Source organism: Stegostoma tigrinum, chromosome 12, assembly GCF_030684315.1.
Source record: "Stegostoma tigrinum isolate sSteTig4 chromosome 12, sSteTig4.hap1, whole genome shotgun sequence".
Taxonomy (NCBI): Eukaryota; Metazoa; Chordata; class Chondrichthyes; order Orectolobiformes; family Stegostomatidae; genus Stegostoma; species Stegostoma tigrinum.
Genome location: NC_081365.1, coordinates 67,295,475 through 67,314,216, shown reverse-complemented (window position 1 = coordinate 67,314,216; position 18,742 = coordinate 67,295,475). Strand labels below are relative to the sequence as shown.

The window sequence follows — 18,742 nt, the reverse complement described above, 5'->3', positions numbered from 1 at the left end:
AGGTTTCTGTGACAGGGTAAGAGTTGGGCCAACTACACTGGTCACAATCATGGCATTACATTTCTGCACCATTTGCTTGTGACTACATGTAGCAATTCAAAAGGCAGCTCTGCCACCTTCAAGGGCAACTATGAGTGGGTAACAAAAAGCTGATCTTGCCTGTAGTGCCCACATCCTGTCAAAGAATACAATAAGATTAGTTAACGTGTTGGCTTGGATCAGTGTCAGCCAGTTTAAAATAACTGCTCTTCAAACTAAATGACTGAAAACGATGGACTTGCAAATACAGAGCAAAAAAAAAGGCAACCTGTACATTTTAGGGATATCTGATCTCAAATCAGGGCCACCTTCAGATCCTGACACTGGAACAAGTGTTATGGGCATGAAGCTACCAGGGGAACAGGGGTGAGATCAGTTTCTAGGTCAGGTAATGATGCAGTTTTGGTGAATTGACAGCCAAGAGTATCTCTGCTAATTAAGATACACCGCAAAACTGTGGGCTCTTACAGTTCACCGTCTCATTACTAATCTGCTCATTCAAAAGAAGGCAGGGGATTAGTGGAGTTAAATCAGGAAGAATAAATACAAATGAGGCTCTCCTAGCAGCAGGATTGAAATGCTGTTTTTCTACCATTATGCCATTTCGTAAATGAATAGGGTGATAGCAAACACACTAGCAGATCCATGGTTGAACTGTCATGGTTAACCATTTGGTCGATTAGGCTTTTCGCTGACTAGGCCCAATTTTAATTCCGTGCAAATGGTTGGGCTTTGAATGAACTAAAATCTCAAGCAACACTGTCCTAGGAGTGCAGTTAGCAGAGGATTTGTTTTGAGAATAATGAAGCAGAATTTGAGCCAATATTCATCCAATTTTCAGGAATGATTCAAAGGCTGGAAGTGGAGGTTAGGCTGGAATGTAGAATCTTCCCATCCAGACAGAAGCCAAACAAAATGAGATTCGCAACATCCAAAATTAAAAAGTCCAATTCTGCGACTAGCTTTTGAACAGTGAGATGATAATCTCAAGAGTGACTGGCTATTTGCACTCTACTAGTACCTAATTTGCATGTATCTTCATTCTATTAGTATCTAATCTTGATATGCATTTCCTATTCTCCCACAAACTATGCCCAATAATGCCCAAAATGACAGCCAGGGAGGGTGAAATTGTTGACTTGCTCGTTGAGCTGGCTTGTTTTTGTTTAGGTGTTTCATCTTCATGTTAGATGACGTCATCACCGAGTCCTCCGATGAAGTGATGTTGTTCTTCTCCTCTTGGAACATATACTGTCCGGTCTGTTCTGTTCTGATATGTTCTTGATGTAGGGCAGTCTGGCCAGCGTGTTCATGTGCAACCTCATCCGCACGTGTCCATTAAACAGACAACTCCAAGAGGACACAGCACACCCTAACACACTGGCCACACTGCCCCATATCAAGAACATATCGGAACAGACGAGACTCCTAAGACCACTATGAATCATGGGAGCCCACAAGCCCATAACCACACAACAATCATGGCTTAAGGACTCCATACTCATGACATACAGAACAGACGTAGTTTACAACATACCATGCAATGATTGCCACAAACATTACATCAGACTGACAGGAAGGAAATTAGCCAGATGTGAACATCAGCTAGCAGCAAAATGACAACAAACTCTCCTTAATATCAGTACATTTGGACAATGAAGGCCATCAGTTCAACTGGAACAATGTGACTCCAGCAGCCCAGGCCAAACAGAGACGAACAGAAATTTCTAGACACGCGGTTCTCAACCCATAATGCAACCAACGAACATATAGAATTTGACCGCATATACAAACTCATACAGATCAAAATTGGAAATGACAACTCACCATAACAGACTGGACAGTATAAATTCCAAGTGGAGTAGAACAACCTTGCTTCATCAGAGGCCTCAATGATGATGTTACCTAGCTTAGTAATGAAATGTCAGAACAAGAACAAGCCAGCTCGGTGAGCAAGTTAACAATCTCACCTACAACCAGGACTACAGATCTTTGCAAAAACCTTGCAGTCAGGGAGGTTCCTTGTGAGCTCAGTTCACCACCTTCTCCAAGCCAACAGCTTGGACAACAGTCCCTAACATCTAAGGTAGGTTCCATGGGCAATGACCACACGCCCCATAAGCAGAGGTTGGCATCAGACACATATCACCAGCCTCACCACATCAAACACATCTCTGGCTGTCAAGGCAGTGGGGAAAGACCACTGTCTGAAGTGTTCCTGAAATTATTTCGGGGCCCTCCTTGTGCTTTGATGCATGTAAACATAATCTTGTTTGTGTAAGAGATGCCTTTGGTTTATTGGGATAAAGTCAGACTCAAACATTTGTTTGTTTATTTGATGTGCTACTGTCACAAATGCAGTTTGGTTCTGTACAATGTCTACATACAGAGATTTTTTGTCAATAAGTTATATTTTTGAAATATGAATGAAAAACAAACTCTGGCTCAGTTTTCCACTTCAATGCTGCACTATGGAGCTAAGTGGACCATTTACTATAATATAGCTGCCTGGAGAATTTGTATGCAGGATAAGATCCCAACACCGTAGTCACAGGCAGGGTGTAGCTCAGAGTTCCTGCTTGATCTCCTAGTACTCACTCACTTTGAACTTTTACTTCAACGCTCACAGCACCTCTGCAGTGCCTGTTCCCTGATCTTAAAGACTCGCAGTACCTTTGTCTTGCTGTTCAGGACAGACAAAACCAGGCAGACTGTCATGGCTGTCAGTCGTGATCAGTCAAAGGGGATGAACAAGCTGCTGCATGGCACAATGCCATGTCAATGTCACACCTACAGCATGTGCCAGCACCTTACAGACAACTCACTGCATGTGCTTCAGTCAGATGGCCAGGCCTGAATGTCTAGGGGAAGTAATCCTCAGGCGCAATGAGTCAGAGGGTACTGACACACTCAGTCAAGGGCAGCATCTATTATCAGCCGGGGGACTGGAACTTGGAAAGTCAGCCACTCGAGTCAGTGAGTGTCAGGGTTCCGTCTCACTGTAACCCAGTAACACAATCAGTCCTGCTGGTCCTGTGCATAGAATCACAATTTGTTAGGGGCCTGTCACTTCAATTGGGGACTGACCAAGTCAGGAGAATGGACCAGAGTCAGTATTGGGGGTCTGCTCAATGAAAGCCTAGGCATGGGGTTGGTGGGGGAAGTGGGGTGGTGTTATTATCAGGGCCAATGCTGTGGTCGGGAAGCTGGGGAAGAAATTATGGGGATTGGAGGCTGAGATGCAGTGGGACAATACTTGTGAAGGTGGAACTCAACGCACGGAGGGGAGACGATGGAGCACTGGAGGAGATAGGTTATTGAGGCAGGGAGGAGGGTCATCACTGATCACAACCATTCTGTGTTTATGGGGAAGGGGTGGAAGGAGACAGTGCAGCACAGTGGCTTTCAACATAAGCAGCAGGATCGGGGCTCCGGTCATGTTGGGAGGTGGATACATAAATAAGAGTTGGGTGGGAATATGTCGTTGATGGGGTTGACGAGGAGTGCAAAGAATAAAGAAACAAAGAAGTTCAGTGGAGTTGCACAGTTTTGAACCTGGATTTTCACCCAGGTCATTGGGTTAATAATCTGGTGATAATAGCACTAGGCCATCACCTACCACACTAGTATTGTGATCCTGTTGCACTTACAGTTTCCTGCTATATTTGCACGGCATCAATCATGCTGTATTCATCAGAATAAGGTCACTACGTCAAGGGGCTGTGTTGAGGCATTCCATGGCCCTTTTTGTTAGACTGCTCCATGTCTCACTGCATGGTCAGCTAGGCTAAACCAGGAGTGGTGTGCAATGTGAATGCTGACTGCTCATATTAATAACAGGTTTCTCACAGTCCCTACCCAGGCTTATTGGAACTGTGCCCATTGGATCCAGCCGTAGGACAGGGGTTATTGTTGCTGCCACTGTGATGCATCAAAAGGTGCAGAGAAATGGAGAAGGAACAAATGTGTCAGCCCAGATCCTGCAACAACCTCCAGCAGATGGTTCAAAAAAAAAACCCAAAAGAACCACGGATGTTGTAAATCAGGAACAAACCAAAAAGTAGCTAGAAAAATCTGGCATGTTTGGCAGCATCTGTGAAGGGGTTAAAAAAAAGACAGTTAACATTCTGGGTCCAGTGACCCTTCCTCAGAACTGGTGGTGGCTGGGCAAATATCGGTTTATGTGCAGAAAATTGGGAGGGGAATGGGGTAGGGAGTAAATGATAGGATAGAGCCTGAAGAGAGAGAAGCGCAGTTGGATAGTGAAAGGAGTTGATAACGATCTGGCTGGGAGGGTGAATAGTTGTTGATGGTGACGGTTAGTGACTGACAACAGGTAATGTGTAATGGCCGGCTATGTCATAACAATGGCTGGTGTGTGGGCTAGGGCACTGGGACATGGGAGAGTTTAGGCCCTAAAATTATTGAACTCAATATTAAGACCAGACAGCAGCAGTGTCCCCAAACGGAAAATGAGGTGCTGTTCTTTCAGCCTGTGCTGAGCTTCGCTGGAACAATGCAGCAAGTCAGAGACAGAGATCTTGGTCAGGGAACGGGGTAGTGTGTTAAAGCTGCAGGCAACAGGAAGCTCAGTTTTGAGCAGAACACACATGTTCTATGAGGCGGTCACCCAGTCTATGTGGTTGGCAAGCAGCCTCCACAAGAAGTCATTGCAGTGAAAGTCTGCTCAGGATGTGAAGGTGGCACTGGAGACCCAGACACTCTTGTCCATTTTGCTATTCCTCCAGATGAGCAAGGCACAATGCCACCAAAGAATAAGGATGTCCTGGTACACTATCATCAGCGTCAGCTTTGGGAGCAGGACCTGAAGGGGGGAGTGGGGTGACCACCATAAACCAATAGCTGTCAAGGTGACAGCTGCAAGAAGTTACAAACCTAGCTACTTCCGACTTGGGACCAGTGTGATATCTCTCAATCCCTAACCTTCAAATGTTTCAAGACTATTATCAATTCAAATGATGCCAGATCATACCACTTCATCGCATTTCCCCGTGACGAGGTCAGTGCTGCAGCTTAGGCTGTGGACTTTGACAATATAGCTGGCCCCACCCACCATGAAGGAGCTAAAGTCTGTACACATGTTGAGCGTGTCATATCATAATGTGGCTGACATCAGGAACAGAAAGGGGTTCCATTCCATCAATGTGCAAACCATCCATGATCATTCGTGCCACTGGCTAAAAGTCTGCTCTGGGTCCCCTGGAAGCTTCGGTGATGCCTAGATCCTCAAGAATTCCCATGTTCCTGTTTCAAGGGCTGGATACCTTACAAGGATGCTTATTGGGTGATAATGGTTGCCTTCTGTGACCAAGGCTGGCAACTCCCTCATGCAAAACCCTGACTGAGACTGAACATAGATACAATGCAGAGATAATGGGAACTGCAGATGCTGGAGAATTCCAAGATAATACAATGTGAGGCTGGATGAACACAGCAGGCCAAGCAGCATCTCAGGAGCACAAAAGCTGACGTTTCGGGCCTAGACCCTTCATCAGAGAGGGGGATGGGGAGAGGGAACTGGAATAAATAGGGAGAGAGGGGGAGGCGGACCGAAGATGGAGAGTAAAGAAGATAGGTGGAGAGAGTGTAGGTGGGGAGGTAGGGAGGGGATAGGTCAGTCCAGGGAAGACGGACAGGTCAAGGAGGTGGGATGAGGTTAGTAGGTAGCTGGGGGTGCGGCTTGGGGTGGGAGGAAGGGATGGGTGAGAGGAAGAACCGGTTAGGGAGGCAGAGACAGGTTGGACTGGTTTTGGGATGCAGTGGGTGGGGGGGAAGAGCTGGGCTGGTTGTGTGGTGCAGTAGGGGGAGGGGACGAACTGGGCTGGTTGAGGGATGCAGTAGGGGAAGGGGAGATTTTGAAACTGGTGAAGTCCACATTGATACCATATGGCTGCAGGGTTCCCAGGCGGAATATGAGTTGCTGTTCCTGCAACCTTCAGGTGGCATCATTGTGGCAGTGCAGGAGGCCCATGATGGACATGTCATCTAGAGAATGGGAGGGGGAGTGGAAATGGTTTGCGACTGGGAGGTGCAGTTGTTTGTTGCGAACTGAGCGGAGGTGTTCTGCAAAGCGGTCCCCAAGCCTCCGCTTGGTTTCCCCAATGTAGAGGAAGCCGCACCGGGTACAGTGGATGCAGTATACCACATTGGCAGATGTGCAGGTGAACCTCTGCTTAATGTGGAATGGGAACCAAGCGGAGGCTTGGGGACCGCTTTGCAGAACACCTCCGCTCAGTTCGCAACAAACAACTGCACCTCCCAGTCGCAAACCATTTCCACTCCCCCTCCCATTCTCTAGATGACATGTCCATCATGGGCCTCCTGCACTGCCACAATGATGCCACCCGAAGGTTGCAGGAACAGCAACTCATATTCCGCCTGGGAACCCTGCAGCCATATGGTATCAATGTGGACTTCACCAGTTTCAAAATCTCCCCTTCCCCTACTGCATCCCTAAACCAGCCCAGTTCGTCCCCTCCCCCTACTGCACCACACAACCAGCCCAGCTCTTCCCCCCCACCCACTGCATCCCAAAACCAGTCCAACCTGTCTCTGCCTCCCTAACCGGTTCTTCCTCTCACCCATCCCTTCCTCCCACCCCAAGCCGCACCCCCAGCTACCTACTAACCTCATCCCACCTCCTTGACCTGTCCGTCTTCCCTGGGCTGACCTATCCCCTCCCTACCTCCCCACCTACACTCTCTCCACCTATCTTCTTTACTCTCCATCTTCGGTCCGCCTCCCCCTCTCTCCCTATTTATTCCAGTTCCCTCTCCCCATCCCCCTCTCTGATGAAGGGTCTAGGCCCGAAACGTCAGCTTTTGTGCTCCTGAGATGCTGCTTGGCCTGCTGTGTTCATCCAGCCTCAGTGTATTATCATAGATACAATGCAGCCCATACTTCTAACAAGGCCACAGTGGAGCAGGCAATATGCCTCCTTTAAGAGATGTTTTGAAATTTGGTTCAGTCCGAGGGATGGGCCCTTGTAGTATAATCCGGACAGAGTCCGTTGCAAAATTCCAGCATGCTGCTCCTTTACAAGTAGGGCAGGCAAGGGGGATATTGATGAACTGGGACAGTGAGGAAGAAGAGCAGGGAGGACCATCACATCCAGTACAATAGAGCAGTGCATCAATCGCAACAAGCCAGGTGACACTTCAGTGACACCTGCTTCCAGCAGGTGAGAGCTTGGAGCAGTGAGAGATCATTCATTGACAGCAAATATGTTACAGTGGGAAAGGTAAGCAGCACCCTCATTTTTTCCCAACAGTTTATCTTTCATCGCTTTTGCTCCTGTTGAATAAAAGTGAACATTTTCAACTGTTTGAAGGTGTTCCGGGGGTGAACAATGGGAAGATTTCATTAAATACTAGGCCCTGGGGAAAGAGTTGTATCCCCTGTTACAATGACTGTCAATCAGCCAGGTGGTGATGTAAAATAAGTATATAGTTACAAAGGTGAACTTGTATTTACAGTAGTGTCACTCGTGCCATCTATGTACCCTCAGAAATAGTTTTGTTTGGTTCCATCCTAACACAGTGTGAAGGTCAGCTCTTGGCTTCCATCACTTGACCCACAGGACTTTTAAAATGGTACCAGTGTCTGGAATCCTGGGAGATATGGCTCTGACAGATAGGTCAGCCATTGACAGTAAGGGAGGGGCACAACAGAGATGTGGTGCATAGGTACAGAGATGGGTTGCAGAAAATAGCATAAGATATGTTGGCACAGTGGCTCAGCCATTAGCACTGCTGCCTCACAGCACTAGGGACTCTAGTTTGATTCCATCCTCAGGTGACTGACTATGTGGAGTTTGCACATTCTCCCTGTGAGTTTCCCCGGGATGCTCAAGTTTCTTCCCACAGTCCAAAGATGTGCAGGCTAGGTGGACTGGCCATGGGAAATACAGGTATTGGGTAGGGAAGTGGGTCGGGTGGGTTGCCCTTCATAGAGTTGCTGTGTACTTGATGGGCCAAAAGGCCTGCTTCCACAACGTAGGGATTCTATGATAATTTGCGAGAGCTCACTGAGAGAAAATCTCCATGAAGCTCATCAAAATTTATACTTTGCTGATTTTTGGTAAAATTCACCCCAGATTGCGCTATATAATCTGTGGACCATATTCAGTCGGGCAATTATTCCAATTAAGATCAATGAGTAGAGCTGGGCCAGGGGGAGGACTGGTCAGGTTCCCAATAACTGTGTGTTACTGAAATTGTAACGCACATTGTGTGTTGCAACATGCTATTTAGGATGGACGCCGGAGGAGATTTAGATAGGTCTTAAATGCACACCACACTTGCCACAATCTCCTGCTATCAATGACATGTCCCCTCCAATGCTCCATCTCATCGTCTGTCACTTGGCTAATCTGAAGACAAGTCAGAAATCACTCAACGCCATAACCTAGTGTAGAGTGATTTCTGACCTTGTCCACCCCAGTCCAGCACCTCCGCGTCATATTCTGACAACCATAGAGGTTCAAGTTATAGTGAACATGCGCCCTCTGCAGGCAGTAAAAAATAGTAAAGGAAAAGCTGGGGTCTTTTACTAATTCAAAGGACGTGGATTTGGATGTCACTGGTCAGGCCAGGCCAGCATTGATCATTTGCCTGCAGTTACAATGAGGGGTCAACCGCAGTATTGTGGGCTTAGAGTCACAAAGAATAGACCAGGTAAGGTTAACAGTTTCCTTCTCTAAAAAGGAACTTAGTGAACCAGATGGACTTTTCCTGACAATTGACAACTGTTTCATGGTCAGCATTTTACTGAATTCAAATTACACCATCTGATTCAAATGTGGGTCCCCAGAACATTATCCAGGTCTCTGGAATAATCGTCCAGCGATAACACCACTACGCCATTGCCTCCCGACTCTCAGCGATTTTGAACTAGAGTATTACCGGGTGTGCAGAATACTCCAATTGCGTGGAAACGTAAAATTGTTCAATATAATGTTCAAATGGAATGCTGCATCGATGTGAACAACATTTGGTGTGATTGTGGCACATGAAGTATTTCCATAGAATCATAGAATCCCTCCAGTGTGGGGGTAGGCCCTTTGGCCTAACAAGTCCACACCAAGCCCGGGGCATGCTACCCAGTCCGATCCTCTGCAACCCACTCAATCTACACACCCCTGAGCACTATGGGTAATTTAGCACAGCCAATCCACCAAACCTGCACATCCTTGGACTGTGGGAGGAAACCGGAGCACCCGAAGGAAACCTATGCAGAAACGGAGAATGTGCAAACTCCGCACAGTCACCCAAGGGTGGAATCAAACCTGGTTCCCTGGCATTGAGAGGCAGCAGTGCTAACCAGTGAGCCACCGTGCCATCCTATTTTGTGAATGGAATACCAATTATTCCCTCTTTTCATTCTGGCGCCAAACAAGCAATACAGCATCATATGGACGGATGAAAAAGAGTTAAATTATGAGGCAAATTGCATAGATTAGGCTGGTATTCCCTGTAGTAAAGAAGATTAAGTGTTGATATAATTGAGATGATTAAGATAATTAAGTGATTTGACAAGATGAATGGAGAGAAACTATTTTGTTTGGTGAATGGGGATCTAGCACAAGGGAAATAATCTTAAAATCTGAGCTAGGCCATTTAGAAGTGATGTCAGCAAGTACATCTTCACACACTGGGTTATGGAAGGCGGGAACTCTTATCCCAACAAGTGGGCGAGGCTAGGTCAATCGAAAGTTTCAAACGAGGATGGATTGAATTTTATGAGATAAGGATTACTGAACCAAGACAGATAGAACAACCATCATCTAACTAAATGGTGGAAGTCACCCATGGGGCTGAATGACCTACTTTTATTCCCATGTTCCTTTATAAATGGTGTTAAACACCAGATTCACTCTCAAAGTGCCCAGGCTTTTTTTTTGGACAGCTAAGAACAGGCACTGTTTCACGGGCACAAATCAAGAAAAAAAGGTTTACTGCTTAATTCAAATGCAAGTGTCCTGTGGGCATTGCCCAAATAAGACCGTTCTATTTGAGTTGAAGAATTAGATTTTAAAAATTTCTCACATTCTAGTTAGTTTTGGATGGATCTCTCTGCACGGGTTGTCACAATTAATTAATTTGTTGAAGGTTGTCAGAAGTTTTGAGGTCACAGAGACTACAGCAAGGTCAGTAATGAGACAATGCGCCAGGCAATGGGAGGGGAAAGGTTAACCTTTTGACTTGTCTGGAGTGAGGGAGCAGAAGGTGCTGGTCACGCACAAACCCGGGCTTAACAGGTTATCTTTCAGCAAGTGGTGGAGTTCTAACAACTAGGGTCCACATGAGCTCACTGCCAGTTTCCTGTCTGGTTGCTCACTTCGTTGATAGGTGTGGCTTCCAGTCAGGTAAGGAATAGTGAAGAATAAGCTGCAAGTCCCAGGTAGATCTGATCCTTCGAACAAGCTGAGGTGGAGGAAAGGGTTTGCGGAATTATGGGTCAGGATAAAGCATAACTCTTCTTCCCGACCCTTGAGAAGTGCTGTCTTGCGCTAGTGGAAGTTAGAGGGATGCCTGACGACTGCTAACCGACAGTGAAACCTGTAAAGACCTTCAGCCATTTCACATGTATCCCAATGGGAAATTGTTTGTCTGGCTGCCCAGCCAACTAACCTGTCTGAATAGAACCCAGAAGTCAGCTGGTTGGAGCCAACTTCTTTCATGTTTCAAATTGTAAAAATAACAGACATTTGTAACCTATGTGGTCACCTAAAAATCAGTTCAAGGGACTAGGTTCTGGAAAAAAAATCTGACTAATCAGTCAGTAGGAACAATATTCCATCTAAGAGATAGTAAGAGCTGCCGTTGCTGGAATCTGAGATAACACAGTGTGGAGCTGGAGGAGCAAAGTAGGCTGGGCAGCATCAGTGAAGCAGGAAAGTTGACGTTTCAGGTTAGGACCCTTCTTCAGAAATGGGGGAGGGGAGGGCGTTTCCAGCTGGGGAAGTTAGGTAGGATGGTGATAGGGGAATGCAGGTAGGCAGTGTGGGGATTGGTCAGTGAGATGGGAGGAGTGGATAGGTGGGAGAGCAGACAGGGCAAGGTGATGGGCTTGGGAGGGAGCGTTGGTCATGGGGTAAGAATGGAGGTGGGGAGATTTTGAAGCTAGTAAAGTCCATATTGAGACCATCGGGTCTCCCAAGAAGGAATATCACCACTCCATCTACCTTCCCCAGCCCCACCCCTCCTCTCTTTATTTATTTCTGAACTCCCTTCCCCTTCACTATTTCTGAAGAAGGATCCTGAAACAAAACGCCAGCTTTTCTGTTCCTCTGATGCTGCCTGGCCTGCTGTATTCCTCCAGTTCCACACTGTAATATTCCATCTAAGCTGTGTGGTTATTCAAAGTTTCCCCACACAGGCCACGTTAAAGTTGACACCTTTGAGTTTGTGTGTTGAAGAAATGTAAAGGGCCTGTATGCTTCTGTAAATCACCTGTGCACGACAACAAGAAATGTAGAGAGTCTGTGGGTTAGAATTTGTGGTTGGGAAACAGTTTCTCTTGAGATAATTCATATTTACAATTTAATGCCAATTTTGGATTTTAATGTAATTTGGAATGAAATCCTGCATGTGAAGAGTTCAGAGAGATTTACAGCACGGAAACAGGGCCTTGGATCTGTTGTATCTACACCAGCCATCACGCACCTGATTACTCAAATCCCATTTTTCAAGCATGTAATCCATAGCCTTGTACATGATTGGTGCTTCAAGCAGTTATTTAAACTCTTAAATGTTGTTAGGGTTCCTCTCCCTAACGCCCTTGCAAACAATAATTTCCAAATATACGGTATCATCTACTTACTCAAATATCCTCTAAAACGTCTGTCCCTTCCCTTAAATTTATGCCCCTAGTTAATGACTCCTCACCTACAGAAATGCATTTCTCCCTATATTTGCCGTCATAACCACCTCATCTATTTGTTCTTGAACTTACGGGCATGTACACCAAACTTCCTTTGATCGTCTTCTTGTGGTCTTACCATTCATCATGTGTCCCCTTGCCTTGTAAGTCTTCCCAAAATGCATGATCTCTCATGTTTCGGGATTACATTCCATTTGCCACTGTTCTGCCCAGATTAATTTATTAACATACACCTCAAAGCAAGTGACCAAGCACCAAGACCTGTGATATCCCATTGTATACAGACTTTCAGTGAAAAAAAAACCTTCAACCATCACCTTCTGCTTACTCTGACTAAGCTCATTTTGGATTCAGTTTAGCAGTAACCCTGGAGCCCATGGGTTCTTGTCTGCTTGATCAACAAGGGACCTTGTCAAAAGCCTTATTGAAGTCTGTAAATGCAGGATTCATCAGCTTCATTACACATCTACAAATCTAGTCACCTTGTTGAAAATTCAATTTTGTTGCACACAATCTCTCCTTATCAAAACCTTGCCCCTCAAAGTGGGGATTCATTCTGTCTCTCGGAATTCTTTCCAATCATTTCCTTAGCACTAATTTAGACTGACTGGCCTGTAGTTTACTGGTTTATCCCTACCATCTTTCTCAAACAATGGTAAAATATTAGATAACAAGGTGTAGAGCTGGACAAACGCAGCAGGCCAAGCAGCATCAGAGGAGCAGGAAAGCTGACATTGAGGGTCTCGACATGAAACATCAGCTTTCCTGCTCCTCTGATGCTGCTTGGCCTGCTGCGTTCATCCAGCTCTACATGCTGTTATCTCAGATTCTCCAGCATCAGCAGTTCCTACAATTCGGTAAAATGTTAGGAATGCCTTCCAAATTAATGACTTACCTTTGGGTGGGGAATACTGAAATATTCTCCTTACGTGACTCATCTCAACCCCTTTAATGGGTTAACTCTAGTAACATATGATTGCAAACACATCATTCAAAATAGTTAAAATTTTTTATGAAGAAAACTGAATTTTAAACAAACTACCAGTTCTAAGATATCCTTACTATTGCCTTTGAAAGCTGTATTCCCACAGTGCAAGGAAACAAATATATTTTAGACATGAAATTGAGAAGCACTGACTATCATATTATTTCTGACTAAATTGATTTTTGACATCAATGAGTGGATTTTACAGAAAAGAGTTTGATATGAATAGACAGTTCAGATTTTAGGTATGTGGAAGTCTACAATGAAATGGTAAGTGATTTCAGAGCTAACTCAATGTTATGAAATTTGTAAGTGAGATTTGCATTCAACAAATTCTGCACTCCCATACAAACAACAGACTGCAATCACACCACAAGTACCTTATTGGATCTTCAATGACAATAAAGGATGAGGAACAACTGCTATCTTTGCCAAGGGCACCAACATCTCATGAAAGAATTCTTAAAAAAGGAGTAATGCCTTTTCCATAATGAACTCATTTAACTGAATTCTCCATTAGCTCCTCCTCCACTCCTCATCCAACTTAATCTATTGATGCGTTTGTCGATTATTCTGACACATATTCATGAATTTCTGGGAAAACGTGCACCGTCTGTATTGAAAACATCTAATCTTCTGTGTTGTATTGGCTGAAACGTTACTTCTTCATCTCCTGTAAATGTCTTCAAGGTGGCAATGACAAACTGAATTTTTCCAATCTTCATGAGACTTCCTCATATCTGAGTAACAGTTGCCCCACGCAGCATTACGGCACATAGAGTCATAGAGATCTACAGTACAGGAAAAGGCCCTTTGGCCCATCATGTCCTCATCAATCAAAAACAACCACTTAACTCCTGTATAATTTCCTTGCTTCACCATCACCACTGACCTCAAGAGAAGAATTACACCTTTGAAATGCAGAAGGATCCTGTGAAAATAAAAGAAGCAGCCCTTTGTGGCAATCTCAGTCACCTGCGGCTTCAATTTTAAATCATTCTACTCATCTACAGAGTAGACAGTCAAACCTCTTACTGGTTCGGGAAGGTGTGACCATAAGACATAGAAGCAGAAATTAGGCCATTTGGCCCACCAAGTCTGCTCCACCATCCAATCATGGCTGATAAGTCTAAGTCATAAGTCAGAGGAACCTATGGAGCTTTAACAAATCCCCTGACTTAGCTTTTTGAAGCAATGGCTTTATCTCAGAAAAGTGAATCTTGCCTTCCCTCACAGGTAGGATAGATGAGGTCATTTAGATGCTGGCCACAATCCACTCAGAAGAATTATTTCTCGCATAGTTGTAAATTCTGCTTCTCTCTTAAATACATCAATCCACACCAATACAGCGGTATCACTCTATTGAAAACATCTTAAAAAAGGGCCCAGTGTTGTGCAGTTTCCCCCAGTTTGGCAACAGGCTGCTTACAATTTATTAAGAAAAAAGAGCACGAAGATATCCTAATTAAGTGACAAGTGACTTTCATGCATAAATTGTAGTTTCTAGATGGTCTTCATTTAAATTGCAGAGAAAGTACAGGACTGGAATGGTGATCTTTACGTTGCTGCTCTATCTTCCTAAAACCACAGTCCTATCTGATCATGAGAGATTCGGTAAGTTGCTTGTGTAATCAGCTGCAAATCATTTCTAAACAGAACATGAACAAACCTACCAAAAATGTTTCTCATCCTGTACTGAAATCTTGTTGATGCAAACAATTCTATTGTCTTGTGATAGAGATATACTTTTTTTCAGCAACATAAGCAATCCTTCGCTCAGCTGATTAGCACCAGAAATGTCAAATGTGTTGGCAACTGGTACAAAGTCCCATACGCAGTTTGTGTCCTGCACTTGCTGGGAAAGGACAGGAGAGGGTGTTTAAAAAAATGCAAAATGCAACATCCAGGCACCGCAGAACATCAATCTTTGGTGTTGATCTATCCAGAACACCAAAAATAACAAAATTATTGTTGTTAATCTCAGCATTGTAAGCCAGCCACTAACCAACTGTGCCAACCAACCTCCCCAACACCCCACTGGCTCAGGCTTCCACCTTCGCAATCTCGCACTTCACCTGAGGTACAGAGACCCTCAGGTTAAATCACCACCAATGGTCTCTCTCTCTCCTGAGAGAGCAGCCCCATGGTCCTCTGGGGCAATGGCCACTTTACTGGTCGATCTCCTATGCAGATCAGAGGAGGACTCATGCAAGCAGGTTAACTACACTTTTATACAAATGACCTCAGTGATAGAGGCAGTCTGTCTGATGCATATTGGAAACCATCAAACTTTATTACCCCACGATCATGTGCAAAGACGCAAAGACTTTTTGCTTAAAAATGAGATGTAAACGAGCAGAAGAAATCTTTCATCCCATATTTTACATTGTCCCGTTTCCAGGAACCTGTTTAAACTCTCAAGTCTGTTCCCAAGACTGATACAGGTATACCTGTGCAGGGTAGCAAGGTGTAGAGCTGAATGAACACAGCAGGCCAGGCAGCACCAGAGGAGCAGGAAGGAAGCATTTTCTGAAGAAGGGTCCAGACCGGAAACATCCGCTTTCCTGCTCCTCTGATGCTGCTTGGCCTGCTGTGTTCATTCAGCTCTACACCTTGTTATCTCAGATTCTCCAGCATCTGCAGTTCCTACTGTCTCTGAAACATATAGGGTAGTCAAGGGTCCTCTCCAGTCATTTCTGTTGACATGGAATCATAATGGGTACAAGGTTCATACCTGCTAAAATGTACCTTACAGTGGTAGCTTGAAAGGTGTTGGTTTACTCCTGCTGTGAGTCAAGTGGAGTGAGAGGGGGAGGGGAGGGGAGCGGGTAGAGTGAGATAGCAACAAAGAATTAGGTTTAACTGATGCCGTAACACCCAGGATCGTTAGTTAAGGCCTTCTACTCTTAGACCCTTACATTGAAGAATTGGGCAAAATATATTTAAAAAAGCTACTGTTTGTGGATGTACAACTGAGGGTGAGGATGGCCTGATAGTTTAAATCAATAACCAACTCATCAGGAAGGTACTTGGTTCAGTGCAGAGTTAGTTCTGATTACCTGACCATTGACATGGACAAGACTGTGGTGACTATAACTAGAATTGGGACCCCAGATTAGTGAGGTAAGACTGATCACAGGTACTGACCTGTGGAAATCAGAAGGGAGGATCAGGCCTGGCTCTGATGAAACTTTCCTCAGTCACCATGGTATGTAGCACCCACCATCTAACCTCACATAAAGAACTAGGCTTCAGTGGGGATCCCAAAGGCTCCCTGTCCCAAGCGTGATGCCCTACAGAAGACGCAACGGGACCAGAAAAAGAACATTAATGACCTGACCAGAACTGCATAGGACCATGTCTAAAATGATCCTTCTTTAAAATGAGATCAGCAATGGCATTCACATCAAACATGAACTCTTATTGCATGTAAAATTTGGCCAATTTACTGAAGTCAAATTTAACCATAAGTTAGGTCTGATCTGGGGAAAAAAAAAGAGTGAATGTAAATTATATCTAATTTTTTGTTCAGTATTGCCAACCACGCAGTTTTTATTACGTTATGCGATAACAGCATGGAAGTAAAAGTTGCAGTGCCATTAGTCAGTAGTCATAGATTGGCTCGAGACTGTTATTAGGGTTACTGATCTTCCAACTTAAGAGGAAAGTTTCATTTCTATAGAAATGCTCACATCCTCAGGATGCTCCAAAGAGCTTCACAGCCACTTCTGAATTACAGACACTGATAGTATGAAGGAAAGATGAATATTTTTAAAGGTGAAGGTAGACAGTTTCTTCTTCGGCAAAGATTATCAGGCTGGATGAGAATGCAGCATGAACGGATTAGCCCATAATTTTATTGAATAGTGAAACAGACTTGAAGGGCCTACTGCTGTTTTCTATATTCATACAGAAAACATTTTATCAAGTTCACATGAAACAGCCTCACTGGTAGCAGTGAAAGAAATGACCAGAGATTGACTTAGTGAAGTTAGCTCAGCCATAACCTTTGGCTAGAACGCTGGGAGGAGTACCTGCTCTTCTTTGTAACATATACTGTGGAACTTCAACACCCAGCAACACACTGAATGGGCCCTTGATTTAATGTTTCACCTAAAACGTCAGAATCTCTGATTGCACAGAAACATCACCGTACTGCATAAAAGTAACAGTCTACTCACTAGGCTCAAGTCTCCAGCTTAAGGTCTGCTAGTTCAGAGATGATAAAGCTAAACAAAGCAAACACTCCAGTTTTTGCTCAGCCTACTTTCTGACCTATCCTGCAGTTATACATCATCCTACCCTGCCACATAGTAACATGATGGATATAAATTAATCTGATTATAAACAGAAATGATTCATTGATTGTTCTTACCTGCTCACTAAACTTGCTGAAATCTGCAAAGTTTGGCTGCTGAACCTTCTCCAGCTGTTCAGCAGAAACATTACTGGTCTCAGCTTTGTTAGGAAAGGGAGTAATCTGCAAAAGATGACAGGAAAATGTTCCAACACCAACTAACAGTCTTCCAGGGTTACAGATTTTATTTCTGCAAATTTTCTCTGTCTTCCTTCTGTGAAAGGCAAGAAGTCCTTGCTAAAGTCAGTAATAGTAGCATTGGATTGTGAAAGTTTATTTATACCTGCAAATTCAATTAATCCCAGCAGGTAATTAAATACATTTCTGTCAGACAATTTGTGACAGCCCTTTCTATAGCAGAAATGGAAATGGATTTGGAAAAACCCAGGAAAATGGTAGGTGTGAGAGTCAAAGGAAAACTTACTCTGAATTTTAAATGGTTCTGTGCCTAATTCCCTATGCACTTATACTGGCTCAAAACTATGCAAACCATCACGGAGTGAACTGACATGTATAACAATGCTTTCACCTCCGCAGTGCTACAAAAATAGATACGGATACAGTCTGTATGCTTCTTCTGAGCCTAGCCTCTTGATCTCTTTGACGGCTTACAGCTAAGAGGATGACAGTTAATCTGCTCCGAGCCTGATGACCAGAGACGTGCAGGAACAATCCCAGGACATTCATCCTGATGTGCTCTCTCTAACATGAGGATTTTGACAGGTCTGAATTCACCAACTCCCACAGGTCAGGTAAAGTCAAGGGTTAGCAGCATGTAGTGATGCTCCAAGGCCTCCCAGGATCACTGCACTACACAGGCAGCAACATAAGGAATGAATCGAAACACAGTAGTGTCAGTTTTACTCTTTAAGCCCTATACCATGCTTGCCTTTCCTAGGATGCTTCTTTCTCTCCACCTACCACAGGACGTTTGTTTAAAGACAAGATGTAAACTATGAAATAGTGCCAGGGCACATATGCAGCTCTTTTAATCAGCTTGTCTTTCCTTGGCTAAATTGCGACATCTGCTTTAGTATCCTGAGACATACACTGCAAACATCACATGGGCTGCACTGCTCTCCCTCTGGGGCTGCTGAACAAATATGTCCCCTTCCTTTCCTACCCAGATGTAGCAAGAACTCACTTTGCAATTCTAAATCTACCACAATATTTTCACTTTAATTATTCTGGATTAGTCTTCACAAAAATGTATAGTGTCATCTAATGAACAGATTTGACACATCGAGTACTCTGGTCATTGCCCTGCATGCCGCATCTTACCTTAGCTGTTGGAGGTCGTGGTGGAACAGCAGGAGGTGGCTGTGACAAACTAGACTTCACCACTTGTGTGAAATTAAGAAAAGAAAGAATTCATAAATATTAAATAGCAAATCAATAAATTTCTAATATTCAGAGTACGAAGGAGCAATCTGATGCTTTCATTATCTTATGGTTAA

At 44.3% G+C, this 18,742-nt stretch overlaps 1 protein-coding gene across 4 annotated transcripts in view; it reads right to left on the bottom strand.

Moving 5' to 3' along the window:
- reps2 (RALBP1 associated Eps domain containing 2) overlaps positions 1–18,742 on the bottom strand; it is a 182,717-nt gene that overhangs the window by 23,894 nt on the left and 140,081 nt on the right. For all 4 annotated transcript variants that reach the window (XM_059650393.1, XM_059650394.1, XM_048540758.2 and 1 more), the window contains exons 14-15: positions 18,567–18,628; positions 17,304–17,408 (exon numbers count right to left, since the gene is read on the bottom strand). In XM_059650393.1, the coding sequence (XP_059506376.1) occupies positions 17,304–17,408; positions 18,567–18,628 (167 nt within the window). The remainder of the gene's footprint in view (positions 1–17,303; positions 17,409–18,566; positions 18,629–18,742) is intronic.